Source organism: Eleginops maclovinus, chromosome 4 (genome assembly GCF_036324505.1).
Source record: "Eleginops maclovinus isolate JMC-PN-2008 ecotype Puerto Natales chromosome 4, JC_Emac_rtc_rv5, whole genome shotgun sequence".
Lineage (NCBI taxonomy): Eukaryota > Metazoa > Chordata > Actinopteri > Perciformes > Eleginopidae > Eleginops > Eleginops maclovinus.
Window position 1 is genome coordinate 1,157,528 of NC_086352.1, and position 27,710 is coordinate 1,185,237.

Below are 27,710 nucleotides of genomic sequence, written 5' to 3' on the forward strand. Positions count from 1 at the left end.
GTACATCCAGCAGCTACCCTGCAGTACATCCAGCAGCTACCCTGCAGTACATCCAGCAGCTACCCTGCAGTACATCCAGCAGCTACCCTGCAGTACATCCAGCAGCTACCCTGCAGTACATCCAGCAGCTACCCTGCAGTACATCCAGCAGCTACCCTGCAGTACATCCAGCAGCTACCCTGCAGTACATCCAGCAGCTACCATGCAGTACATCCAGCAGCTACCCTGCAGTACATCCAGCAGCTACCCTGCAATACATCCAGCAGCTACCCTGCAGTACATCCAGCAGCTACCCTGCAGTACATCCAGCAGCTACCCTGCAGTACACATTCAAACTAGCTGCACCTTTACCAGCTCTGAGAACACTTTAATGATCAATCATTATAAAACATATCAGAGATATTATTCTGAAATGGACCAATCAGACAATGAGTACTGTTGGTACCAGCTCAGAGCCCCCCCCGCCCCCCCCCCCCGGTCCTGTGGAGTAACAGCAGGAATAAAGGTGTACTTCATATAAAGAACATTTATTATTGAGTACAGTGACGCGAGTCTAGACTCATCCTGGTCCCAGAGAAGCTTAAAGTCCACCAACAAAAGATCTGGATCCTTCAGGAACACTAAAGTGAGTCCTGGTTCTGGTTCTCCTGCGGGGCTCGGTCCTGGTCCTGGAAGTCCCAGCCATCCTTCAGGTCCAGCTGGCCAAGCAGCACAGCCTCGGCCTCCAGCAGCGTGGTGTCGGTCTTGGAGCCCAGAAAGCGGGCCGTGAGCTCCAGGTCCTGCAGCCTCAGCCGGACCCTGCTGCCCCGCTGCAGCCGGCCCCCGTCCACCGGCCTCTGGACCACGCAGTGGAACTTCCCCCCGAAGTCCACATACAGGTCGTCCCGGACCACGTGGAAGACCCTCCCCACCACCACCTTCCCTCGGGCCGGACCCAGCTGCACCAGGGGGGCCCGGCGGAGCAGCTGGGAGAAACTGCTGCTTGGGGGGGGGGGGGGGGTTAGTCAACATACTTATTATACTACACTGAGTACTTATACTACAACATACTACACTGAGTACTTATACTACAACATACTACACTGAGTACTTATACTACAACATACTACACTGAGTACTTATACTACAACATACTACACTGAGTACTTATACTACAACATACTACACTGAGTACTTATACTACAACATACTACACTGAGTACTTATACTACAACATACTACACTGAGTACTTATACTACAACATACTACAATGAGTACTTATACTACAACATACTACACTGAGTACTTATACTACAACATACTACACTGAGTACTTATACTACAACATACTACACTGAGTACTTATACTACAACATACTACACTGAGTACTTATACTACAACATACTACACTGAGTACTTATACTACAACATACTACACTGAGTACTTATACTACAACATACTACACTGAGTACTTATACTACAACCTACACTGAGTACTTATACTACAACATACTACACTGAGTACTTATACTACAACATACTACACTGAGTACTTATACTACAACATACTAATGAGTACATATACTACACTACTACACTGAGTACTTATACTACAACATACTACACTGAGTACTTATACTACAACATACTACACTGAGTACTTATACTACAACATACTACACTGAGTACTTATACTACAACATCCTACACTGAGTACTTATACTACAACATACTACACTGAGTACTTATACTACAACATCCTACACTGAGTACTTATACTACAACATACTACACTGAGTACTTATACTACAACATACTACACTGAGTACTTATACTACAACATACTACACTGAGTACTTATACTACAACATACTACACTGAGTACTTATACTACAACATACTACACTGAGTACTTATACTACAACATACTACACTGAGTACTTATACTACAACATCCTACACTGAGTACTTATACTACAACATACTACACTGAGTACTTATACTACAACATACTACACTGAGTACTTATACTACAACATACTACACTGAGTACTTATACTACAACATCCTACACTGAGTACTTATACTACAACATACTACACTGAGTACTTATACTACAACATACTACACTGAGTACTTATACTACAACATACTACACTGAGTACTTATACTACAACATACTACACTGAGTACTTATACTACAACATACTACACTGAGTACTTATACTACAACATACTACACTGAGTACTTATACTACAACATACTACACTGAGTACTTATACTACAACATACTACACTGAGTACTTATACTACAACATACTACACTGAGTACTTATACTACAACATACTACACTGAGTACTTATACTACAACATCCTACACTGAGTACTTATACTACAACATACTACACTGAGTACTTATACTACAACATACTACACTGAGTACTTATACTACAACATACTACACTGAGTACTTATACTACAACATACTACACTGAGTACTTATACTACAACATACTACACTGAGTACTTATACCCACTCGGAGGTCCGGCTCCCCGGGGTCAGGCTCTCCTCTTCCCGCCGCAGAGAGGAGTGCAGGTCGAAGGCAGCAGCGAAGCCGAGCGGTCTGTCCGCCCCGGAGCTGCAGGCTCTGGAGACCCGGAGGAAGGACGGGAGCACCCGGGAGGAGGTCGGGATGACCCGAGAAGAGGTGGGGACTGAGATCCTGGTGACAACCTTCCACAGAGCCGCCATACTGTCTTCGGTGAGGGGAAACGGCGCGTCTGTTTCCGGTAGAGAACACACGTGTAGCGCCGCCTGGCTTCTCCTCCGGTACTGAGAGTCAGAGTCAGAGTCAGGATCAGAGTCAGGATCAGAGTCAGAGTCAGGATCAGGATCAGAGTCAGGATCAGGATCAGAGTCAGGATCAGGATCAGGATCAGGATCAGGATCAGGATCAGGATCAGAGTCAGAGTCAGAGTCAGAGTCAGAGTCAGAGTCAGAGTCAGAGTCAGGATCCTGATCCTGATCAGGATCAGGATCAGGATCAGGATCAGGATCAGGATCAGGATCAGGATCAGGTTTATTCAAGGTAGGTTACACATAGGAGGACTTCGCCTTGGTGTCTGGTGGTGCGAAAAACATAACAAGATACAGCTGATATTCAGATTCATTTACCTCAGATATGCAGCTGATCATAGGGGTCGTTTATCTTGTTTTAATAAACATATTAATATACATTTATTTATTTTAGTTTGTTTTTATTTAGTTATTTCACTGTAGTTCGTGTTAGTAACGGCAGGGGGCGCTGTGGGTTTCTTTAAGGGCTGCTGGCTCTAACGACGGAAACTAAAGGCAGCGGCTAACAGTGAAGCTAACAGTGAGGTTAACATGGAGGTGATCGTCAGCTCCCCGATATTCAGCTTCTCCTCCTGGGTGTTTCCGGACGGGTCTCCGGTCAGAGAGGTGCTGACCCGGTTCATACAGCAGCAGGTGAGTTTACATCAGGAGGAGAAACAAAAACAGACGTAAACAGGGAGAAACGGGTTAGCTCAGGAGCTAAATGTAGCGAACAAACAGAATACCTTTAGTCGTCCCACAGGGGGGAACTCTGAGTGTGTGTGTGTGTGTGTGTGTGTGTGTGTGTGTGTGTGTGTGTGTGTGTGTGTGTGTGTGTGTGTGTGTGTGTGTGTGTGTGTGTGTGTGTGTGTGTGTGTGTGTGTGTGTGTGTGTGTGTGTGTGTGTGTGTGTGTGTGTGTGTGTGTGTGAATGAGATGACGTTAACTGTGATTAGCTGCGTGTGTTTAAGAGGCAGACGGCTTCAGTAGTTTTACATCTGAAGATGCTCTGTTCTTTACTTCAGTAAAAGTACTGAAACCCTCTGCAGTAAACTTACGGCGTGCTGAATGTTTTTTAAGTTAAAGTATTGGATTAGGAACATCTTCTAAAAGTAAGAGGAATAAACACTTCATGATCAAAATCAGCAGATCTTCAGGAGCTGAGAAATAATGTTTAATTTAATGTTTTCTGGTGATTAATGTTCATGGGCTACTAAGATGTTTATGTAGACCAAATATTCAGATTTAGAAGTTGTCCTCAGTATTGTTTGTAAAATCTGGATTCATAAATTAACTAGTAAATCATTCAGGGATTATCTCTAAATATATTAAGAACACGTGTGGAACATCACAGAATCAGGATCAGAATACCTCTGATTGTCCCACAGAGGGGACATGTTCATTGTTACAGCAGAGAGAGACCGCTTCATGTTACCCACATACTGACAATATATACAAGAAGCACACAGTTTACAAAATACACACAGATAGAAGTATAGCAGCCAGATATGTGTTGCACAGTTATTAACACACGGGGGGGGGGGTGTCAGCAGCCTAGATGCTGCAGCCCCAGCAGGCCACACCATAGAAGATGGCTGATGCCCCCACAGAGTCAAAGAAGGTCTGAAGGAGTGCCCCCTCCACCCCAAAAGACCTCCGTCTCCTCAGCAGAAAGAGGCTGCTCTGTCCCTTCTTGTAGAGAGCAGCAGAGTTATCGGACCAGTCCAGTTTGTTGTTCAGATGAACACCCAGGCACTGGTAGCATGAGGATGAGGTCCTGTGTCAGCTCCCTGTACTCCCTGTCGTCCTCTTTGGAGATGAGCCCGACAATGGCGGAGTCGTCACAGAACTTCTGCAGGAGACGGGTTGGCGTGTTGTGGCAAAGTCTGCAGTGAAGAGGGTGAAGAGCAACGTCCCCTGGGGGGCCCCCATACTGCAGATTATGGTGTCTGATTGACACTCCCTGGTCCTCACGTACTGTGGACGGTTGTGAGGTAGTCCAGGATCCAGGAGGTGAGGTGGTGATTCCGCCCCCCCCTGACGTCTCATGCCTCCTCAGAATTAGCAGAGGGGGAATATACGGCGCTATCGCGATAACATGCGAGAATGCCCGGGGCAAATAGTGTGGCCGCATGCTAACTGCTAGCTTTACATGTTTTAGCAGTTTCTCACCTTCAGAGAGAGAGAGACCCTTTAGTTGGGCTTTTAACACTTATGTGTATGTGTGTGTGTGTGTGTGTGTGTGTGTGTGTGTGTGTGTGTGTGTGTGTGTGTGTGTGTGTGTGTGTGTGTGTGTGTGTGTGTGTGTGTGTGTGTGTGTGTGTAGGGACTTTCTTCTTCTGCAGATTTCTACGTGCACAGTAATGGCCGCCTGTCCGGGCTGGAGGACCCCCTGCAGGCGGGGGCCGTCTATCGCCTGGAGCCCCGCCTCTGTGGAGGGAAAGGAGGTGAGTTCCAGGAGGCTCTGATCTACGTATTGAACATATGTATCGGTGTGTCTCTTCTTCTGTGGTGTTAATGTGTGTGTGTGTGTCAGGGTTCGGTTCGATGCTGCGAGCTCTCGGTGCTCAGATCGAGAAAACAACGAACCGCGAGGCGTGCAGAGACCTGAGTGGGCGCCGCCTCCGAGACGTGAACCACGAGAAGGAGTGAGAGCTCTTCTTCTGTGGTGTTTACCTCCCTGTATCTCTTCTTCTGTAGTGTTTACCTCCCTGTATCTCTTCTTCTGTGGTGCAGGATGGCGGAGTGGCTGAAGAAGCAGACGGAGCGCGAGGCGGAGAAGGAGCAGCGGCGTCTGGAGCGCCTGCAGAGGAAACTGGCCGAACCCAGACACCAGTTCACTGACCCGGATTACCAGAGGCAGAGCCACGAGCTGCAGGAGAGACTGGAGGACTCTGTCATGAAAGGTCTGAGCATTTCCTGTCCCCTGTCTGGAGGTCAATGGTTCTCTGGATGTGTTTGTGGTTGTCAGACTGCATAAGGTGTCAGTAAACACCTGCTGTGACAGCTCCACAGAGACTCTGTCACATGTACTGAACCCACTGTGCTGTGTCCCAGGTCTGCAGGCGTCCTCCAGCACTCAGGTCAGGGCAGATGATGCTTCTGCAGCCAAGAGGCCGAGCAGCGACCAGAGCCAGCAGCCGCAGAAGAAGAAGCAGAAGAAGAAGGAGGACGCTGCAGCGTTCTGGTGAGGTCCTGATTTAGCTCTCAGATCTCTAAAGCAGGGGTTTTCAACTGGTTTTGTCCCAGGGACCACCATTCGGACTAGAAAGCAATCCGCGGCCCACTGATGTGCCTGCGCGTGCGCGTGTGTATTTGGTGTTACATGCATAGCTCAATGCATGAAACATGAAAGAGAGGCCACGCAGATTTTATAATAATAAAAGTAGATTTATTAAATTAAATTAAATTAAAGATTATTTTAAAGAAAGAATAAAGAATAATAAAGTGTTGTGCAATTCAGTATTGGGAAAAGTAACTAAAAATGTCATGCAAAGTCAGTCTAGGTGTGTGACAAAACAACAACGGAGAACAAAAATCCAACAACACCGGAGAACCAAAATCCAACAAATGAAGACCAAGGCAGCCTCAACTGCTGGCTGGTCAGGGCTTTTATAACCCAGCCAGGACAGACCTGTCACCAATCACCTGCTGTAGAGACAGAGAGATTGAGAAAAGCAGAGAGAGATTGAGAAAAGCAGGGAGAGAGAACAGGCTTACCATTAACACAGGGCGGGGCCTAAACCCGCCAGGGTCGTAACAGTGAAAACATGGGAGAATTAGGCCTACCTGTCAGTGTGATATCTGGGCGTGGTGAAGTCCACACAGCCTGTCTATTCGTGGCGAAATGGTAGACAGAGACAGTCTCATGTCATTCTCTGGATCAAGCCTAGCCCTGTACTTATTCTTTAAGTACGCCAGTGTAGAAAAACCACTCTCACACAGGTATGTGGTTGGAAAGGGCAAAAGACACCTCATTGCTTTTGCAGCAAGCTGTGGAAATTCTGTCTGGCAACTTATCCAGAATTTAACAAGGGGCTGTGTGTCGTACATATGCCTCCTGACAGAGTCTGTGGACATCTCAATCAGCTTATCCTCTTCCACAGCCGTCAGACTTGACCCTACTGATGCATCGTCACTGAATGGGAGCAGGATCCACTTGCTGTCACGGCGCCACTCTTCCGAATCAGTGAAGTACTTTGCGAATTGACGCACAAGCTTCCTCAAATGCTCACATATAGTGTCGTTGATGTCAGTGCTGTCAGGGTATTCCTCAACTGAAGGAAACATCGCCAAGTTATTGCTCTCCACTCGTTCGATCCACTTTGACATTTTTTTCACAAATGCGTCGAGCTTCTCGTAGAGCTGCATGACGTTTGCATCTCTCCCTTGCATGGAGCTGTTCAACTTGTTCAGCTCTGCAAAAACATCTGTGAGGTACGCCAGCTTAGTTAACCAGTAACTATCGTTGAAATTGGAAGCCAGATCAGAATGCTTCTCGCACAAGAACTCGTAGATAGCTCCGCGTAGTTCAAACACACGGGCGAGCACAGCGCCGCGAGACAGCCAACGCACCTCTGAATGATAAAGGAGAGAGCTGTGTTCACTTCCCAAGTCATGGCATAGGGATGAAAACAGGCGTGTATTCAATGCGTTTCGTTTTATGAAGTTGACCGTCTTGACAACGACATCAAACACACCACTGAGCTCAACACTGAGATCTTTGGAGGCGAGAGCCTCTCTATGAATCAGGCAGTGTGTCCAAATTACCCCCGGAGCCACCCTCCTTACATGCGCAAACAGTCCAGTCTTGCTGCCACTCATGGCTCGGGCCCCATCGCTGCATAATGCAACGCACCTCTGCCACGAGATATTGTGCTCCGTGAAAAAATCGTCCAGTGCTTTAAATATTTCTACACCGGTAGTTCGCCCGGGCAGTGGTTTGCAAAAAAGAAATTCCTCGCACATAGTGCCACTGTCCTCGTATCGCACAAATGTTAACAGTTGCGCATCATTAGTAACATCTGTCGTCTCGTCGATTTGAAGGGAAAACAGAACTGTCTGAAGTTTTGCCATCAGCTGGTCTTTGACATCATTTGCCATTTCCCCAATTCGTCTTCCGATTGTGTTGTCTGACAACGGAATAGTTTTTAATTTGTTGGCACATTCTTCGCTTACCATAGCTCTGCACATATCTATGGCTGCTGGCAATATAAGCTGCTCTGCAATGGTATGGGGCTTCTTACTTTTTGCAACCCTGAGAGCGACCAGATACGATGCTTTCAGTGCGTTTTCATTTATTTTTGCACTCTTCCTCATGGTAGCCTGCTGTCCTTTGAAATCACGCAACATCTGTTGCATGTACTCAACGGGTTTGGCCTTCAAGTGGACGTGATGCGTCTCCATATGCCGCGTAAGTTTCGACGGCTTCATAGCTTCATTACAGAGAATTGTTGAACATACGAAACACAGTGGTACCTCCTCTCCTGCTCTGTCTGTCGTCACTGTGAATCCATATTTAACATATTCCTCATTGTATTTTCTTTGTCGTCTTTTTTGCGAAGTTGACACTTCGGAAGCCTGTCCTTGCCCTATCGTGGCGGCCTGTCCCTCTGTCGTGGCAGCCTGACCCTCTGTCATGGCAGCCTGTCCCTCTGGCACTTTCCTCACTACAAAACGATCCATTGGTGCTAGATATATAGCTAGACTAGTACATATGTAACAAATGTTTGCTGTACTACAACCTATCTTAAAATACTCTCGTCGGCTATGCTTATAAATGTGTGTCAACTTTGCTCGCAAGACTGTACGTAATGAATAATAAGTGAGGTTAGCGACGCAACTCATTACCATTAGCGAATCACAGGCTACCATAGACTGGATAGGCGCAAGGCTACATTCTGTCAGCTTGAATTTCCTTTATATTATTTTAAACATATTTTTCACGATATGTAACGGTATTCTGGAAATGTGTTGAAATATCAAAGCGAATTTATATTAAAAAAAAACAATGGTGAACTGATCAACATAGGCTCTTGTCACGGACCACATGCAATGCCGCCGCGGACCACCAGGGGTCCGCGGACCACCGGTTGAAAACTCCTGCTCTAAAGGTTTGAACAGTGGAGGTCATCACTGCTCTCTGAGGGAACAGAACCCGAGGGCGCTGAGGGAACAGAACCCGAGGGCGCTGAGGGAACAGAACCCGAGGGCGCTGAGGGAACAGAACCCGAGAGCGCTGAGTGAACAGAACCCGAGAGCGCTGAGGGAACAGAACCCGAGGGCGCTGAGGGAACAGAACCCGAGGGCGTTGAGGGAACAGAACCCGAGGGCGCTGAGGGAACAGAACCCGAGAGCGCTGAGTGAACAGAACCCGAGAGCGCTGAGGGAACAGAACCCGAGGGCGCTGAGTGAACAGAACCCGAGAGCGCTGAGGGAACAGAACCCGAGGGCGCTGAGGGAACAGAACCCGAGAGCGCTGAGTGAACAGAACCCGAGAGCGCTGAGGGAACAGAACCCTTCTTCACTGGAAATAATATATAGACTTTCTACGACTCGTTATGACTTAAATCCATATTTGTGAACTCACTGCACGTGTTCTATAAACTGTACGGCTCCGTGTTCACAGGACGGGTCTGGATGAGATGACGACCTCGGAGGATGATGATGATGAAGAGTCTCCGTCCTCCAGCTGTGGAGCCTCTGCAGTAGCCGTGAGACAAAGGAAAGAGGCGGAGCCTGACGGCAGCAGGTGAATGTTAACGAGGTCTCCTATCATCAGAGGCCTGACCCCAAACGTGGACCCTGAGTCTCCACATAGGGGTCCAGACCATCCTGCACCATAGCAGCGCTATCATGATGTGTTCAATGAGGTCCTGTAAAATTCAGCGTTGAATCTTCCTTTCTTTCAGCTCCTTCGACTGCAGCTCATCCTCCACGGATCAACCCAGCAGAGAGCCCCGGGGACCCAGCAGAGAGCCTCAATGTGAGGGACCCAGCAGAGAGCCTCAATGTGAGGGACCCAGCAGAGAGCCTCAATGTGAGGGACCCAGCAGAGCGCCTCAGACCGAAGGACCCAGCAGAGCGCCTCAGACCGAAGGACCCAGCAGAGCGCCTCAGAGCGAGGGACCCAGCACAGAGCCTCAGAGCAAAGGACCCAGCAGAGCGCCTCAGACCGAAGGACCCAGCAGAGCGCCTCAGACCGAAGGACCCAGCACAGAGCCTCCGACCGAAGGACCCAGCACAGAGCTTCAGACCGAAGGACCCAGCAGAGGGCCTCAGTCTGAGGGACCCCGCAGAGATCCTCCTGCAGAAAGCCCTAAACCCTCAGGGTCTCAGCAGGTCAGTATCCGGTCTGTAGGTTGTAGGAGCCCCTCTTGAATCAGTTTTTTCCCTTACATTAAATATAAAGAAAATAATGATGTTTAAAAAGAAATGATTCTCAGTCATTGAGGGTTACAATATCTGAGACAGTAAGGTAATACTGATACTGACCTCCAGGTGGATCTGCCCCCGGTGGATCTATTCTCGGTGTCCTGCGTCTCTCAGCTGGAGGCTCTGGGTCTGGACCGCCTGAAGCAGGAACTGATGTCTCGTGGTCTGAAGTGCGGGGGAACTCTTAGTGAACGTGCCAGGCGTCTCCTGTCCGTCAGAGATCTGAGACTTGAGGACATCCCGGCGGCGCTGCTCGCCAAGAACAGGAAGTGATGTCACTCTGTTGTGTAAGGGCACAGCTTCCTGTTGCACCTGCCAATCTGGCGATGCTTCAAGTCTGAGTTCAGATGTTCTGCTGTTTCATTTTATCTTCAATTTGATCTGAAACTTTATGAATAAACACTTTCTTTTACCAGCAGAAACTGTCTGTGGGTTCGTCCAATCAGAGAGCAGGATTTCCCGCACGTACTGTTGAATGTCGTGTTTTAGTTCAGCTTTAATCCTTTTCCTTCTGTTCTGAAAGGTGTCAAATAGAATTCTGTAATAAAAATGTTTCTCAGAACCTGTCGCTCTTTTTCTCAGGACTCTTAAGACGTGTAAAGAACATGCTTACTTCATGAGTTGTATTATCGGGCGTGTAATGTCTAACATGTGCTAAACGCTGATAACATGCTGACTCATGGAGACAGTTTCTGTACTTACACTGCTGATGTCTCCATGATTCTGTAACAGGACCACATGATGAAGGGCAACTAAATGATCAGACCTATTTAGAATTTATTGCAAAGCCAACACATTTGAAATGATTACAAAAGCATAAATACGTACTCTGTACACTGTTACCATGTCAAGAGTAATCAGATTACACTCATCAGACTCCTATCAGGACCTAAAGACATTCGTAATCCCGCCAGCTTTCAGACCAGATCTGGATATTTATTTCTTCTTTGGACGACTTTAAATGATCTCATCTACATCAGTCTGAATCCGCAGCAGTGCATGCTGGGACGTGGAGTTCAGAAGCCGGGGTCCCAGGAGGTGACCTGCGGAGCGTCGAGCTCCTCGAAGCACACCACCACGTCTCCGGCTGTGAACTCTACCTCGCCGTCCGCTGACAAACCGCACTCCATCCCCAACTTCACCGTCTGGACCTCATCTTTGTGGTGCTTCAGAGTCAGCAGGGAGCCTGGGGGGGGAGACAATAAATAAGACTTACTGTCAATAGAGATACAGGTTCCTTATAAGATTTAGAAAAACAATTCTAAAGTCTGAACGTCTTCAGAAATATAAATAAACATAGAATAAGTTATTGGCATCAAGCAGAGCAAACATCTAAGGAGATTGCTGAAATACTACAATGGGGTTAAGAACTGTCCAGTCATTATTAAAGACTGGAAGGACAGTGGGGGACATCCTCTCCCAGGGAGGAATGTGGTCGGAAAAAGATCCTGAATGATCGGCGATCCCTTAAACGTTTGGTGAAATCAAATGGTAGAAAAACAACAGTAGAACTCACGGCTATGGTATAGTGACAGAGAGAGCATTTCCACACGCACAATGCGGAGGGAACTCAAGGGATTGGGACTAAACAGCTGTGTCCCAAATGTGTGCCGTAACCAAAGCTGAAGGCGCTCCAACGGGTATAAGAGGGGGGCCTTTCTTTAGGCCAGCAGTGTGTGTATATGTATACAGTTGAATATGAACATAGATAAGTAAAGTGAGTGACAAGTAGACTATTGAATTTACAACATGTAACGCCAAATATTAGTATATTATTAGCAGGTTAAGGATTATTAAATAAAGTATAAATGTACAGTGTGAGTGTAAAGTGACAAGTGAGAGTGATGTGGTCCAGTTCACAGAGAGTCCTGCAGCCAGAGGGGGGCTATAGTACAGAGTTACTGCAGAGGGCATGAAGGTTCTCCTGAACCTGTCCTTGTGACAGCAGAGCTGGAGCAGTCTGTTGGAGAAGGAGCTTCGCTGTCCTTCCAGCTGCAGGTGGAGGGGGGGGGTTATCCATGATGGACAGCAGTGTGTTCAGAGTCCTCCTCTCCACCACAGCCTCTAAAGGGTCCAGTTTGATGCCGATGACAGAGCCAGCTTTCCTGATCAGTTTATTGATTCTGCTGGTGTCACCGGCTCTGATGCTGATGGTTTCTCCCAGGCCACTCCACAAAACCCTCCACCAGCGCTCTGTACTCCTCCCCCCGTCCAACCCTTATACACTAGAGGTGTAACGGTTCACAAACATTTCGGTTTGGTAGTACCTCGGTTTTTAGGTCATTCAGGTGCAGCATTTCTAAAATGAACTGTACTGTGCTTCACATCAGCAGCTGGACATTCATTGTGTTTTCATATTCTCTCAGAAACACTCACTTGTCCACATTGCTTGCAGAAAGGGCAGATCTGCTGGCTCTAACAATGTCTCCTGCTGTGCAGAACAGCCTCTCGCTAGGGCAGTGGTTCTCAAACTTTCAGTCAGGCCCCCCTTGGGTAATGGAGATATTTTCGAGCCCCCTCCGAACCCGATGTACATTGGTAGGATTAAATGTATGTAGTTGTACAAACCAGTCATGTGACTCGAGTCATGATTTTAATGACTTTAGACTTGACTTGATGAAATTCGGCATGACTTGCGACTCGACTTGGACTTGAATACTATTAACTCGAGACTTGAGTCGGACTTTGTCTCTTTTACTTGTAATGACTTGACGTGTCTCAAGTCAAAAACTACATTTCCTGATCACGGACATCCTTTCCTGCAATGCCAACTTGCGAAGCCCCGAAGACGTAAAGTGCGAGAGCCAGCAGGCAAGCGTGAGTGATGCAATCATGTGGTGTAGTTTGGCCTTTTCGGATTGGATCAGGGACTTAACCAACGTGATTGGATAATCCCCGGCTTTCCCCGGATTTCACCTACGGAAAAGATGCAATTGTGCCGCGGAACGGAAGCCTAGTCGAGAGCTGTCCGTCCATCGACCGACCGACCGATGCCTGTCGTTGGGGCGGTAGCGGTGCCGCCTGTCGTTGTGGCGGTGGCGCCTGCTCCCGTTGCTGTGGTGGGGGCTGGGAACGCTGCGGAGGGGGCGGGTCCGGCTGCCGCTGCTCCGGCAGGAGGTCCGCCTGCTGCTGCTCCGGCAGCGGGTCCGGCTGCCGCTTCTCCGGTGGCGGGTGCGCCTGTCGTTGGGGCGGTGGCGCCTGCTCCCGTCGCTGTGGTGGGGGCTGGAAACGCTGCGGAGGGGGCTGTACAAGCCCCCTCTGACAAAGAGGCTGGGGGATCTACAGTGGAGGATTCTGCACGGCGCGGTTGATGTCAATGCCTTTGTCTCAGTGATCAACCCGGCTGTTTCTGACACCTGTCCGTTCTGTGACCAAAGGGAAACCATCTTCCACTGTTTCTCAGGATGTGATCGACTCCTCTGTCTCTTTCAGTTACTGACCCAGATGTTTGTTTTGTTTGGTGAGGTTTTTTCCCCCCAAGTGTTTATCCTTGGTTACAGGTACACCCAGAGACAAAAGGTGAAATGTCAGCTCCTGAATTTTTTGTTGGGCCAGGCCAAAATGGCCCTCTACCTCAGCAGGAGAACTAAAGTTGGGGACTCGATGGCCTGTGATGCTGTGCTGATCTTTAAATGCATGGTGAGAGCGAGGGTCAAAACTGATTTCAGTTATTTTCATCTGACAGAAAATGTGGGGGAGTTTCAGAACATGTGGAGCTTTAAAAATGCTTTGGTTTCAGTGGAGAATGATGAGCTGGTTTTCAGACAATTCCTGAATTGAAGTTGTTTTGAATAGTTTTTTGTTCTGATGTGGTGTTTAATTTATTTGTGAATAAAAGTGGTTTGAAAAATCTCTCCCTAAGCTAAAGGCGGCTAATGTTGGGCTATAAAGGAACTACAGCACGGTCACATGACTTCACGTCTCCACCGCTAAGTTAAAGGAGGCTAATGTTGGGCTATAAAGGAACTACAGCACGGTCACATGACTTCACGTCTCCACCGCTAAGCTAAAGGAGGCTAATGTTGGGCTATAGAGGAGCTACAGACTCCTGGACCTTTAGCTTCACAGGTTGTAGACCCTCTTCAGACTCACCCTCCCAGACTGCGTCTCGTCCTCTGATCAGTCTGAACTTCATCCTCCGGTCCAGCTGACCTTTCTGAACCCGGCAGCCCGCAACAGGAAGCTTCCTCTTCCCCACCGAGACGTCGAACATGGCGAGAACCGTCGCCTCACCTGGACCAGAGAGCAGAGCCTGGATCAGTGATCACATCAGCCTCCCTGCAGTTCCAGGCTTTATGGATTGACAGGTCAGAAGGTATCTGGACACACTTTGATGCTAAGCTAACAGTTTATTAGATGCTTGTTCTTCTGCTCCTAAAGTCATGTGACAGCAGGTGTCCTCACCCACGATGTTCTCCGCCTTCAGAGGCGGCAGCTTGCTGCTCAGCTCGTCCTTCAACTCGTCGATCAGCTTGTAGATGATGCTGTGCAGCCGCAGCGGGACGTCCAGCTTCGCCGCCAGCTGGACGACGGCCTTACCGGCCGTCACGTTGAAGCCGTAGATGGAACCTGAGGGAGGAGAGGGAGAGTCAGAGCCTTCTTTGCCACCTGCCGGCTGGTGCTGGTGGTCCTGGTTCTGCCCCCCCCCCGTTACCTGAGAAGGTGTTGGCCATGTTGACGTCGTACTCTGAAACGTCTCCGACGCCGTAGTGCACGACGTCCAGAGGACACTGCTGCTGAGCGTCATACGAGGACAGGATGCTCAGGAGGGCCTCCACCGAGCCGTCCACATCACCTGGGGTCAGAGAGTGTGAGTGTGTGAGAGTGTGAGAGAGAGAGAGAGGAGACAGAGAGAGAGTGTGTGAGAGAGAGACAGATAGAGAGTGTGTGTGTGTGTGTGTGTGTGTGTGTGTGTGTGTGTGTGTGTGTGTGTGTGTGTGTGTGTGTGTGTGTGTGAGAGAGTGTGAGTGTGAGAGTGTGAGAGAGAGAGAGGAGAGACAGAGAGAGAGTGTGTGAGAGAGACAGAGAGAGTGTGTGAGAGAGTGTGTGTGTGTGTGTGTGTGTGTGTGTGTGTGTGTGTGTGTGTATGTGAGAGTGAGTGTGTGTGAGTGTGTGTGTGTGTGTGAGAGAGAGAATGTGTGTGTGTGTGTGTGTGTGTGTGTGTGTGTGTGTGTGTGTGTGTGAGAGAGTGTGAGTGTGAGAGTGTGAGAGAGAGAGAGGAGAGACAGAGAGAGAGTGTGTGAGAGAGACAGAGAGAGTGTGTGAGAGAGTGTGTGTGTGTGTGTGTGTGTGTGTGTGTGTGTGTGTGTGTGTGTGTGTGTGAGAGAGAGTGTGTGAGAGTGTGTGTGTGTGTGTGCGTGTGTGTGTGTGTGTGTGTGTGTGTGAGAGAGAGTGTGTGAGAGTGTGTGTGTACCTTTGATGATGAGCGGCAGCCCCGCCCCACCTTTGGAGGTCTTCTCACTGGGCCTGGAGCAGAACTGGTCCTTGTGGTCCCGGTACAGGACCTTCTTCCTCTGCCTCCAGCTGAGGTGCTCCAGCCCCCCCCGCTGGTCCCGGTGCTGGTCCCGGTGCTGCTGCTGCTTCAGCTGGATCACTTCCTGCTCCTCCAGCAGCTGCTGCTGCTCCTGCTGCTGCAGCCGCCACTCCACCACCTCCTTTGCTCGCTGCTGCTCCGGGGGGTTAATAGAGGGGGGGTTAATAGAGGGGGGGTTAATGGAGGGGGGGTGGACAGTTTGATTTCAGAATTCTGACTTTTTTCTTTTTCAGGGGGGGCTCCGGTATCAGGGTCCCTCGGTCCTCTCACCTCTGACTCCACCTCCAGCATGGTCTCTCCGGCGGCCGGCAGGTCCTTCCACCCGGCAACCTCCACGGCAACGCTGGGTCCCGCCCCCTCCAGCGCCCGGCCGTTCTCATCAAACAGGAAGCGGACCTTGGCCCAGCTCCTCCCCGCTACCAGGATGCTGCCTCGCCTCAGTGTTCCTCTCTGGACCAGCGCCGTCGTCATCGGGCTGAGCAGAACCAGGACCTCAAGGTTAACTCCCTTAAGACTCCCTTAAGTATTTCAGGGTTTTCTCCTTAGCTCTTTTTGTTCCCTTTTCCTGGTTCTAAACTTAAGGAATCCCTTGAAGGCATTTATCTTTACAAATCACTTCATTTTAAGTATTAATAACATGTTTGTATAAGGTTACCTTAGTCTTACACTTGAGGAGTCAAATCTTTTGAACAGTTCGCCTTGAATGAAGATTTCATTGTTAAAGGTGTTTTTTCTCTTGAGGATCATTTTAAGGTGTTTTGTCTCTCTTAAGGAGAATCTTAAGTTGTAATGTCCTCCCTTTCTCACCCTCGGCCTCTCTCTGTGCGGCTCTCGATGATCAGTCCCTCCACGGCGCCGCCCGGGTCGGCCTTCAGCTCCAGGACCTCAGCCAGTGCCACCGTGGCCTCGGCCAGCTCCAGCAGGTTATCGCCCTGAAAACCACAACAACCAGGTCATGGTCTGACATCACTGTGACATCACTGTGACATCACTCTTTGCTGTGTTTGATCACCTTCAGCGCGGACACGTGGATGGCCTGGACGTCTCCTCCGAACTCCTCACAGACCACATCGTGAGCAAGGAGCTCCTGCTTCACCCTCTGAGGGTCCGCCTGAAGCCTATCACACTTATTCACCGCCACGATCATCGGCACTGAGACAGAGGGACACATGAGAGACAAGAGAGAGACAGGAGGGAGAAATGAGAGAAGAGAGAAACATGAGAGAGACAGGAGGGAGACATGAGAGACAGGAGTGGAGAGAGGAGGGAGACATGAGAGAAGAGAGAGACAGGAGGGAGACATGAAAGACAGGAGGGAGACAGGAGGGAGACAGGAGAGAGACAGGAGAGAGACATGAGAGAAGAGAGAGACATGAGAGACAGGAGGGAGAAATGAGAGAAGAAACAGACATGAGAGAGACAGGAGAGAGACAGGAGGGAGACATGAGAGAAGAGACCGACATGAGAGAGACAGGAGGGAGACATGAAGGAGACAGGAAGGAGACAGGTTTTTTGGTTTTTAAAGTCCCTTTATTGCACCATAGCAAAAGAGACAACAGCCTCACCATCACATCTTCATTCAAGAGCAACAAAAAACCACACAAAAACAAAAAAATAAAATACAAGCAAACCTGTCAACCAGACACAGAACCTGTTTCTCCAATCAGAAACTTACATTCAGCTCTCCGTCCCCCCCCACAGAGCACAAAACCCCCCCCAAAAGGGGCCCCATACATGAAACAGCCAACATTGCCCCTATCCGATAAACGAAGTTCCCCCCTCAGTCGGGCCCTTCAGCAGACCCTTCAGGCCAGCACTGGTCCACACTCCCAAACCCTTGGGGCCGGGTTTTTGGCGTCCCCGAGGGCCCCAACTTAGCAACCCCAGATACAAAGTTCCCAATGAGGGAAATTTCCTTTTTTTTTTTGCAAGAATTCGGGCCAAAAAAAAAAACAAATAAAAAGCAAAAATTCCCCAAACCCCCAAAACCCCCTTTTTCTAAAGCTAAAACAAAAGCAGACAAAAAAACACGAAAAAATTTGGGGTTAAAAGGGTCTCTTCTGAAAACAGAAGTTTCCATCCCCCCCCCCTTTGGATCAGGTGCGCCTGTTCTTTTCGTGCTATTGCTCCAGGGACAATCCCCATGGAGGTTTTCTGCCCGTTTTTCAAGGGATTTGAACAGAAAACCCCCACCCTCCCCTTGGGGGAAAAACATTGGCCCAAAAAAAAACCAGCCCAAACCTCTCCTTATCCCTGCCAAAGACGCAGGTTTCAGCCCCTTGAAAGCAAAATCTAATATATTCCCTTTTTCCCCCTGCGCCTGTAATTTCTCCAGGGGGGGGGTTGGGGGAGGACAGCAGCTAAACCCCACCTCCCCTTTCCAACTCCCCCACAACTGGGGTGACAGACAGGGGGGGGGGAAAATATACTCCCCCCTTTTGGGTTTCCACTGGTCACACACATTGTGGTCTTGGGGAAAAACCCCTGGGGGTTGGGGCAGGGCACCCACGCCTTCCCCACCACCCTTTTTGGCCCCGATGGGGTGATGTTGCTTCTCTGTCTCAAGATATCCCCCGGTTGCCGTAAACTTCATCGATGGCCAGTTTGGGCAGCCAGCCCTCAAAAATAGGCTCGCGGCGGGCGGGGGGGGCTGCAGTTTTTGGGATTTCCGTAAAAGTTTAAAAAAAAAAAGGTTCCTCAAACAGCCAAAAGCCCGGGCCCCTTTTTTTGGGTACGTGGGGGCCTTAAAAATACCCATCCCTGAAATACCGAACTAAAAAAAAGGTTTGCCCGTCCATTTTAAGCCCACATCCTCAGATTTTAAAAGGAAAAGCTTTTGTCGTAGCCCAACGCCGGCCCCTTTTCAGCAGAAAAACGAGGGTTTCAAACCAGTTGGGGAAAAATTTGTCAGCATTTCTTTGTGCATCGGAGTTAAAAGAGGCTTTTTTTCCCTTGGATATTGATGACCCCTCCCCCCTTTCAGCCCCCGGAAGGTGGGAGGGCTCCCTTGCTGGGTTTCCAGTGGGGCCAGAAAAAAGAAGTCCGGGATGGCTCGCGAATGTCCCCCCTCGGCCCCTCTCGGTGGTGCAAGAATAAGTCTATCCCAAAAAAGCCCGGGGCGCCCAAGTTTTTTGGGAACCAAAAACTCTTCCCCAATTGACAATGGGTGCAACCTTTTCCCATTTAGCACCGAGCGCCCACTTTCCCCTTTAAACCCCCTTTCCAGTTTTGGGTCTAAAAACCCCTCCCCCAAAAAATACTCCAACACCTTCGGGCCCCTCCTTCCCACCCCGACCTCCGGGCAGACGGGGCAAGTTGATCTCTCCACTTTTCCCACCAAAAAACCCCTCACCTTTCCCCATTTTCACCCGACCCGATGGGGCCTTTTTTCGAACGGGACAGGGTATCCTGCAAAATTTAAAATCCCCTGGCGGGGAAAAAAATATTAAATCTTGCGTAAGCAAAACGGAAAGGGGAAACGATCAAGTAGGGCCCCAGGCGTGAAAAGACCACGGGAACCGCCCTTTTAAACTGCACAGCAAGGGTAAATAGCAAGGGTTATATTTGCCCGGAAGGGGAAACCCTGTCTTCCCCGCGCCCGGGGTTTGGCCGCTCCCCCCTGAATTTTACCAAAACTTTAAAAATTTAATCCCAATCCAATCCAGCCAAAAAACCATACCAAGCAAAACCCCGGGTGCAAAATTAACATACCACCCTCAAAGGCTTTCTCAGGCCCAACCCCCCCAAAAAAAATTTTTAAAATTTAAAATTGCAAACCCCCTCACCCCTAATTAGGAAAAGGGTTTTCCATAATTTGCCCGGAAAAAAAAATTTTTTGGTTTCGTACAAGTACCCCGGGATGTCCTTGACCCCGGTACAGGACCTTTTTCCCCCTCGCCCCCAGTTGATGCTCAGGAAAAAGAATGGGGAAAAGAGAGAGGCATGAGAGCGGGGGGCCCCCCCCCAAACCCAAAGGCTTGGGGCGTGGGGGAAATTTTAAAAGGAAGACCATTGGGGGGGGGGGGGGGGGGGTGGGGGGGGGGCATTAAAAAAAAAGGGGGCCCCCCCCATGGGGGGGGAGAGGGACTGGGGAGACTGAGGAGAAATGATGGAAAACAAGGGGAAAAAAGGGAGTTTAAAAGGACAGGGGGAAAGGAAAGAGGGGGAAAGGGGAAAGGGGCAAAAATGAGAAAAGAGAGAGAAATGATGAGAAAGAGAGAAAAATGATGGAGAAAAGACAGGGGAACAGGAGGGAAAACATGAGAAAAGGAGAGAAAAGGGGGAAAAAGGAAAAGAGCCCATGGGGTGAGCCAAGAGAAAAAGAAATGATGGAAACAAGAGGGGCCCCCGGGATGGAGACAAACAAAAGACGGGGGGGGGGGAAAGACAGAGAGAAGAGAAAGCATAGGGGACAGGGGGGGAGACTTTAAAAAGAGACGGGAAAGGAGACAGGAAGAAGAGGGAATGGGAAAAGGGAGGGAGAATGAGAGAAGAGAGAGACATGAGGGAGACAGGAGAGAGACAGGGGGGAGACATGAGAGAAGAGAGAGACATGAGTGAGACATGAGAGAGAAATGATGGAGACAAGAGAGAGACATGAGGGAGACATGAGAGAAGAGAGAGACATGAGGGAGACAGGAGGGGAACAGGAGAGAGACATGAGCGAGACAGGAGGGAAACAAGAGAGAGACATGATGGAGACATGAGAGAGACAGGAGGGAGACATGAGAGAAGAGAGACCTGAGGGAGACAGGAGAGAAGAGAGAGACATGAGGGAGACAGGAGGGGAACAGGAGAGAGACATGAGCGAGACAGGAGGGAAACAAGAGAGAGACATGATGGAGACATGAGAGAGACAGGAGGGAGACATGAGAGAAGAGAAAGACATGAGGGAGACAGGAGAGAAGAGGGAGACATGAGAGAGACAGGAAGGAGAAATGAGAGAAGAGAGAGACAGGAGGGAGACAGGAGGGGGACAGGAGAGAGACATGAGCGAGACATGAGGGAAACAAGAGAGAGACATGATGGAGACATGAGAGAGACAGGAGGGAGACATGAGAGAAGAGAGACATGAGAGAGACAGGAGGGGGACAGGAGAGAGACATGAGCGAGACAGGAGGGAAACAAGAGAGAGACATGATGGAGACATGAGAGAGACAGGAGGGAGACATGAGAGAAGAGAGACATGAGAGAGACAGGAGGGGGACAGGAGAGAACAAACACAGATAATCCAGAGCGTGTTACGCCCTCAGCGCTGCCTGCCAGGCGTACCTCCCGCCCTCCTGGCGTGCTGGATGGACTCCACCGTCTGGTTCATCACGCCGTCGTCAGCGGCGACCACCAGGACGATGATGTCGGTGGCGTCGGCGCCGCGGCCCCTCATGGAGGAGAAGGCGGCGTGACCCGGGGTGTCCAGGAATGTGATCCTCTCTCCTGTTGGGAGCTGCACTGGGAGACCAGACCCAGGGTAAAGATCTGTGTGTGTGTGTCAGTGTGTGTGTGTGTGTGTGTGTGTACATATGTGTGTGTTTGCATATGTGTGTGTGCGTGTGTGTACATATGTGTGTGTGTGTGTGTGTGTGTGTGTGCATATGTGTGTGTGTGTGTGTGTGTGTGTGTGTGTGTGTGTGTGTGTGTGTGTGTGCATATGTGTGTGTGTGTGTGTGTGCATATGTGTGTGTGTGTGTGTGTGCATATGTGTGTGTGTGTGTTCATGTGTGCGTGTGTGTGTTACCCAGGAAGGCTCCGATGTGTTGCGTAATCCCCCCTGCCTCACTCAGCACCACCTGACTCTTCCTCAGGGAGTCCAGCAGGGTGGTCTTCCCGTGGTCCACGTGCCCCATGATGGTCACCACGGGGGGACGGGGCACCAGGCGGGAGGGGTCGACGGGCCTGAGGTCAGAGGTCAGAGGTTATAATGATTCATCGTGATGGGGCATTATGCTGGGCTCTGATTGGTCTGCGTACTTCCTGTGTGCCTCCCTGTTGGGTCTCTCCCGGCTCTCGCTCAGTTTCTCCCATTTGAACTTCATCCCGGACCGGGTCACCACCTCTTTGATCCAGCGCTCCTCCAGAACAGAGTCCGGCTCCAGAGAGTCCAGATCCACGGCCGTGTTGAGCAGCGCCTCCATAACGTGGTCTAGAGAACCATCACAGAGCTGTATTTACTGAGCTAGAACAAAGGCCCCCATCACCCTCTGATACTCTAGCGCTCTCTCTCTCTCTCTCTCTCGCTCTCTCTCTCTCTGTCTGTCTCCCTGTCTCTCTCGCTCTCTGTCTCTCTCGCTCTCCCTGTCTCTCTCGCTCTCCCTGTTTCTCTTGCTCTGTCTCTCTCTCTCTCTCTCTCTCCCTGTCTCTCTCGCTCTCCCTGTCTCTCTCGCTCTCTGTCTCTCTCCCTCTCCCTGTCTCTCTCGCTCTCCCTGTCTCTCTCGCTCTCTGTCTCTCTCCCTCTCCCTGTCTCTCCCTGTCTCTCTCCCTCTCTCTCTCGCTCTCTCTGTCTCTCTCCCTCTCCCTGTCTCTCTCTGTCTCTCCTCACCAAAGTCTTTGTTCATGGCGTCAGCGAGTGCCGTCACCGTCATCCTCTGTCGGATCTCCACTTCCTGTTTGTCCTGCTTCACCTTCTGGACCTTCGGCTCTCGCTTTGGACCCTAGAACCACAGTCACACCACACACACACACACACACACACACACACACACACACACACACACACACACACACACACACACACACACACACACACACACACACACACACACACACACACACACACACACACACACACACACACACACACACACACACACACACAATATCAGTGCTCTGGTGGCTGAACGTGGTCAGCTGGAGCTGGATAAAGGTCTCACCTGTTTGGAGGCGAAATTCCTGTCCGGCTGACAGGTGAGGAGGGGGGCGGGGCTTCGGGCCGGAGACAACAAGCGGCCGAGCAGAGCGTGGTCGCCGTGGAGACGCCGCGCCGCACGCATCACTGATGACATCATCACTGCAGAAACAACTTCCTGTTTATCTCTCATCCTTTTATATGAACGTGATAACCCGACCGTGTGATCCACGGGCTCTCAGAGCACTGACTCTCAGAACACTCTTCACTGACTCACAGAACACTCTTCACTGACTCTCAGAACACTCTTCACTGACTCTCAGAACACTGACTCTCAGAACACTCTTCACTGACTCACAGAACACTCTTCACTGACTCACAGAACACTCTTCACTGACTCACAGAACACTGACTCTCAGAACACTCTTCACTGACTCACAGAACACTCTTCACTGACTCACAGAACACTGACTCTCAGAACACTCTTCACTGACTCACAGAACACTCTTCACTGACTCTCAGAACACTCTTCACTGACTCTCAGAACACTCTTCACTGACTCTCAGAACACTCTTCACTGACTCTCAGAACACTCTTCACTGACTCTCAGAACACTCTTCACTGACTCTCAGAACACTGACTCTCAGAACACTCTTCACTGACTCACAGAACACTCTTCACTGACTCACAGAACACTCTTCACTGACTCACAGAACACTGACTCTCAGAACACTCTTCACTGACTCACAGAACACTCTTCACTGACTCACAGAACACTCTTCACTGACTCTCAGAACACTCTTCACTGACTCTCAGAACACTCTTCACTGACTCACAGAACACTCTTCACTGACTCTCAGAACACTCTTCACTGACTCACAGAACACTCTTCACTGACTCACAGAACACTCTTCACTGACTCACAGAACACTCTTCACTGACTCACAGAACACTCTTCACTGACTCTCAGAACACTGACTCACAGAACACTCTTCACTGACTCTCAGAACACTCTTCACTGACTCACAGAACACTGACTCACAGAACACTCTTCACTGACTCACAGAACACTGACTCACAGAACACTCTTCACTGACTCACAGAACACTGACTCACAGAACACTCTTCACTGACTCTCAGAACACTCTTCACTGACTCACAGAACACTCTTCACTGACTCACAGAACACTCTTCACTGACTCACAGAACACTCTTCACTGACTCTCAGAACACTGACTCACAGAACACTCTTCACTGACTCACAGAACACTGACTCACAGAACACTCTTCACTGACTCTCAGACACTCTTCACTGACTCTCAGAACACTCTTCACTGACTCACAGAACACTCTTCACTGACTCTCAGAACACTCTTCACTGACTCACAGAACACTCTTCACTGACTCACAGAACACTCTTCACTGACTGTCAGAACACTCTTCACTGACTCACAGAACACGGGCTCACAGAACACTCTTCACTGACTGTCAGAACACTCTTCACTGACTCACAGAACACGGGCTCACAGAACACTCTTCACTGACTGTCAGAACACTCTTCACTGACTCACAGAACACGGGCTCACAGAACACTCTTCACTGACTCACAGAACACTCTTCACTGACTCTCAGAACACTGACTCTCAGAACACTCTTCACTGACTCTCAGAACACTCTTCACTGACTCTCAGAACACTCTTCACTGACTCTCAGAACACTCTTCACTGACTCTCAGAACACTCTTCACTGACTCACAGAACACTCTTCACTGACTCTCAGAACACTCTTCACTGACTGTCAGAACACTCTTCACGGGCTCACAGAACACTCTTCACTGACTCTCAGAACACTCTTCACGGGCTCACAGAACACTCTTCACGGAGTCACAGAACACTCTTCACGGGCTCACAGAACACTCTTCACTGACTCTCAGAACACTCTTCACGGGCTCACAGAACACTCTTCACGGGCTCACAGAACACTCTTCACTGACTCTCAGAACACTCTTCACTGACTCACAGAACACTCTTCACGGAGTCACAGAACACTCTTCACTGACTCTCAGAACACTCTTCACTGACTCACAGAACACTCTTCACTGACTCTCAGAACACTCTTCACTGACTCACAGAACACTCTTCACTGACTCTCAGAACACTCTTCACTGACTCTCAGAACACTCTTCACTGACTCACAGAACACTCTTCACTGACTCACAGAACACTCTTCACTGACTCTCAGAACACTCTTCACTGACTCTCAGAACACTCTTCACTGACTCTCAGAACACTCTTCACGGTCTCACAGAACACTCTTCACTGACTCACAGAACACTCTTCACTGACTCACAGAACACTCTTCACTGACTCACAGAACACTCTTCACGGTCTCACAGAACACTCTTCACGGTCTCACAGAACACTCTTCACTGACTCTCAGAACACTCTTCACGGTCTCACAGAACACTCTTCACGGTCTCACAGAACACTCTTCACTGACTCACAGAACACTCTTCACGGTCTCACAGAACACTCTTCACGGTCTCACAGAACACTCTTCACTGACTCTCAGAACACTCTTCACGGTCTCACAGAACACTCTTCACTGACTCTCAGAACACTCTTCACTGACTCACAGAACACTCTTCACGGGCTCACAGAACACTCTTCACTGACTCTCAGAACACTCTTCACTGACTCTCAGAACACTCTTCACTGACTCACAGAACACTCTTCACTGACTCACAGAACACTCTTCACGGTCTCACAGAACACTCCTTCACTGACTCACAGAACACTCTTCACTGACTCACAGAACACTCTTCACTGACTCTCAGAACACTGACTCTCAGAACACTCTTCACTGACTCTCAGAACACTCTTCACTGACTCTCAGAACACTCTTCACTGACTCTCAGAACACTCTTCACTGACTCACAGAACACTCTTCACTGACTCTCAGAACACTCTTCACTGACTCACAGAACACTCTTCACGGTCTCACAGAACACTCTTCACTGACTCACAGAACACTCTTCACTGACTCTCAGAACACTCTTCACTGACTCTCAGAACACTGACTCACAGAACACTCTTCACTGACTCTCAGAACACTCTTCACTGACTCTCAGAACACTGACTCACAGAACACTCTTCACTGACTCTCAGAACACTCTTCACTGACTCACAGACAGAGAGCCCGGGCTCAGAGAGACCTCTTCACTGACTCTCAGATCACTCTTCACTGACTCTCAGAACACTCTTCACGGGCTCACAGAACACTCTTCACTGACTCACAGAACACTCTTCACTGACTCTCAAGGAGGTCAGTGATGGAGGCTTGGTTGTGGAGAGCTTTATATGTGAGTAGAATGTTTTGTAGTCAACACGGTATCCTACAGGAAGCCAGTGTAGGTGACGCTGCATGTATTGAAGTGTAATTTCTATTCTGTTTCTAATGAAATAAAGTCTTTAAAACAATTCCTTCTCACACAGTGTTAATGAAAGCCCTATAAAACATTACATTTATGGAACATATGTATTACATATTCGCCGTGTTGGCAATAAACCAGACTCCGATATGGAAATAAAAGCTACAAATATTAATCTTACCTTCAGCCTCAGAACCCAAGACCCCCCGAGACATTCAAAGATTTGTGAAATCAACTGTTATTTATAAAGGTATGAACATAATATCCAGCTGCTGATGTTCGTTATGACCTGATATCACAGCCTCGCGCTACAGTCTCACAGGTACACTCACCTGGCGGCTCATCGTCCAATCAGCGTGCAGTCCCTCCGTTGCCCTATAGACTCTAGATATGTACTGCTTTACGTGTAGATAAACTGGTTAACATGTAAACTGGTTTCTCTGCAGACTGGAAGTAACCCTCCGACAGGGCGCTGCCATGACAGTTCACTCACACACCGGAAGTGACGCACCGCCCTCTGCCGGCCTGGAGCTGAACTCACAACAATAAAAGACATTAAAAATCCTCGGAATAAAAACTGAGAATAAAGATGAATACATTCAGAGACAGAGAGGGTCTTCTGTCTGTGTGAAGACTTCTTTATTATCCGCACAGACAGGACAGCAGAGAGGATCTGTTCGTTCTTTTATTTTGAAATCCTCCTATTTATATTATTATATTCCGTTTGGCTTAAACATTCTCCATCAGTTTGAACAGTACATCATTTGTATTTCATTAATTTATGGAATTAATTAAAACACATTTTTGTTCAGGATTTCAAAATAAAAGCATTGAAAAATAGTTCCTCTTTCCTGTCCTTTCTGTGAAGGACTTTATTAATCCCACATTAGGACATGTTGTCGTTGCAGCAGCATGGTAACTGGTATTGTACATCAGAAAACACACATCTACACAATATAACCACTGTTGGGCAAGTGACTTCCAGCATGTAATCCAGTACCTGTTCCTGATTCCTGTCTTCTGAAAGTAATAAGGGACATTACATCATCACTGTCTCTGAACTGTGATGCGTTACACTACTCTGAGTTACTCTGAGTCACTCTCACCAGAATAACCTCTAAAGTTTGGCTTTAAATGCTAACATGTAGTTTACTGCAGCTCAGTAATTAAAGCTCTCTATGCTGAACATGAGGGAAGAGCTAGAGGTTAAACTCCTGCTCCGTTTCAGTGGGCTGGATAATATGTGATACCGGTACCGTGACGTCTCTGAGGGGGGGTCCAGCAGATAGAATAGAATAGAATGGGAGGATGAAACCCTCTTTAATGTCACATACATGCACACAGCAGAGTACACACAGTGAAATTGGTCCTCTGCATTTAACCCATCCTAGTGCTTGGAGCAGTGGGCAGCTATTGTGCAGCGCCCGGGGAGCAATGGGGAGGGGGAATTGGAGGTGTCCGGTGCCTTGCTCAAGGGCACCACAGCAGGGCCCAGGAGGTGAGCCTAGCATTGGTCCGATCCCAACAACAGAGAAGAGGAAACCATCATTGTTGTCACGATTCCTCAACTCCTTCGGATCCTTTTTTAAACGTGCTTATATTTCATCTTTAAAGAGTCCTCTGCTGCTGATTTTCAGGTGTATATCAGTATGT

At 49.0% G+C, this 27,710-nt stretch overlaps 4 protein-coding genes across 4 annotated transcripts; 1 reads left to right on the forward strand and 3 right to left on the reverse strand.

Moving 5' to 3' along the window:
* Positions 1-508: 508 nt before the first annotated feature.
* Positions 509-2,942, reverse strand: mrps28 (mitochondrial ribosomal protein S28). Its single transcript, XM_063882517.1, has 2 exons — positions 2,522-2,942; positions 509-978 (listed from the first exon to the last, which is right to left on the reverse strand). The coding sequence occupies exons 1-2, from the start codon at positions 2,734-2,736 to the stop codon at positions 621-623; spliced, it is 573 nt and encodes a 190-aa protein (XP_063738587.1). The 5' UTR covers positions 2,737-2,942; the 3' UTR covers positions 509-620.
* sde2 (SDE2 telomere maintenance homolog (S. pombe)) lies at positions 2,549-10,815 on the forward strand. The gene is made up of 9 exons (XM_063882516.1): positions 2,549-2,746; positions 3,307-3,474; positions 5,146-5,266; positions 5,356-5,467; positions 5,556-5,725; positions 5,877-6,006; positions 9,448-9,570; positions 9,731-10,160; positions 10,320-10,815. Exons 2-9 carry the CDS (start codon positions 3,373-3,375, stop codon positions 10,524-10,526), a joined length of 1,395 nt encoding a protein of 464 aa, XP_063738586.1. The 5' UTR covers positions 2,549-2,746; positions 3,307-3,372; the 3' UTR covers positions 10,527-10,815.
* Positions 6,040-8,923, reverse strand: LOC134863801 (protein FAM200A-like). Its single transcript, XM_063882515.1, has 2 exons — positions 6,609-8,923; positions 6,040-6,470 (listed from the first exon to the last, which is right to left on the reverse strand). Exon 1 carries the CDS (start codon positions 8,691-8,693, stop codon positions 6,612-6,614), a length of 2,082 nt encoding a protein of 693 aa, XP_063738585.1. The 5' UTR covers positions 8,694-8,923; the 3' UTR covers positions 6,040-6,470; positions 6,609-6,611.
* Positions 10,816-11,013: 198 nt separating the features above from the next.
* Positions 11,014-26,559, reverse strand: mtif2 (mitochondrial translational initiation factor 2). Its single transcript, XM_063882512.1, has 14 exons — positions 26,390-26,559; positions 22,653-22,789; positions 22,322-22,433; positions 21,754-21,925; positions 21,521-21,678; positions 21,058-21,234; positions 16,799-16,938; positions 16,594-16,718; positions 16,057-16,261; positions 15,667-15,919; positions 14,908-15,048; positions 14,658-14,822; positions 14,346-14,486; positions 11,014-11,439 (listed from the first exon to the last, which is right to left on the reverse strand). Exons 2-14 carry the CDS (start codon positions 22,785-22,787, stop codon positions 11,270-11,272), a joined length of 2,094 nt encoding a protein of 697 aa, XP_063738582.1. The 5' UTR covers positions 22,788-22,789; positions 26,390-26,559; the 3' UTR covers positions 11,014-11,269.
* Positions 26,560-27,710: the final 1,151 nt, after the last annotated feature.

Coding starts and splice junctions, on each gene's coding strand:
- mrps28 (XM_063882517.1), bottom strand. CDS start 2,736: ATGGCGGCTCTGTGGAAGGTTGTCACCAGGATCTCAGTCCCCACCTCT. Junction 979..2,521: donor CCGGGGAGCCGGACCTCCGA/GTGGGTATAAGT, acceptor CCCCCCAAGCAG/CAGTTTCTCCCAGCTGCTCC.
- sde2 (XM_063882516.1), top strand. CDS start 3,373: ATGGAGGTGATCGTCAGCTCCCCGATATTCAGCTTCTCCTCCTGGGTG. Junction 3,475..5,145: donor CCCGGTTCATACAGCAGCAG/GTGAGTTTACAT, acceptor GTGTGTGTGTAG/GGACTTTCTTCTTCTGCAGA. Junction 5,267..5,355: donor CCTCTGTGGAGGGAAAGGAG/GTGAGTTCCAGG, acceptor TGTGTGTGTCAG/GGTTCGGTTCGATGCTGCGA.
- LOC134863801 (XM_063882515.1), bottom strand. CDS start 8,693: ATGGTAGCCTGTGATTCGCTAATGGTAATGAGTTGCGTCGCTAACCTC.
- mtif2 (XM_063882512.1), bottom strand. CDS start 22,787: ATGATGTCATCAGTGATGCGTGCGGCGCGGCGTCTCCACGGCGACCAC. Junction 22,434..22,652: donor GGAATTTCGCCTCCAAACAG/GTGAGACCTTTA, acceptor CTGTGGTTCTAG/GGTCCAAAGCGAGAGCCGAA. Junction 14,823..14,907: donor CATGGCCAACACCTTCTCAG/GTAACGGGGGGG, acceptor CTCCTCCCTCAG/GTTCCATCTACGGCTTCAAC.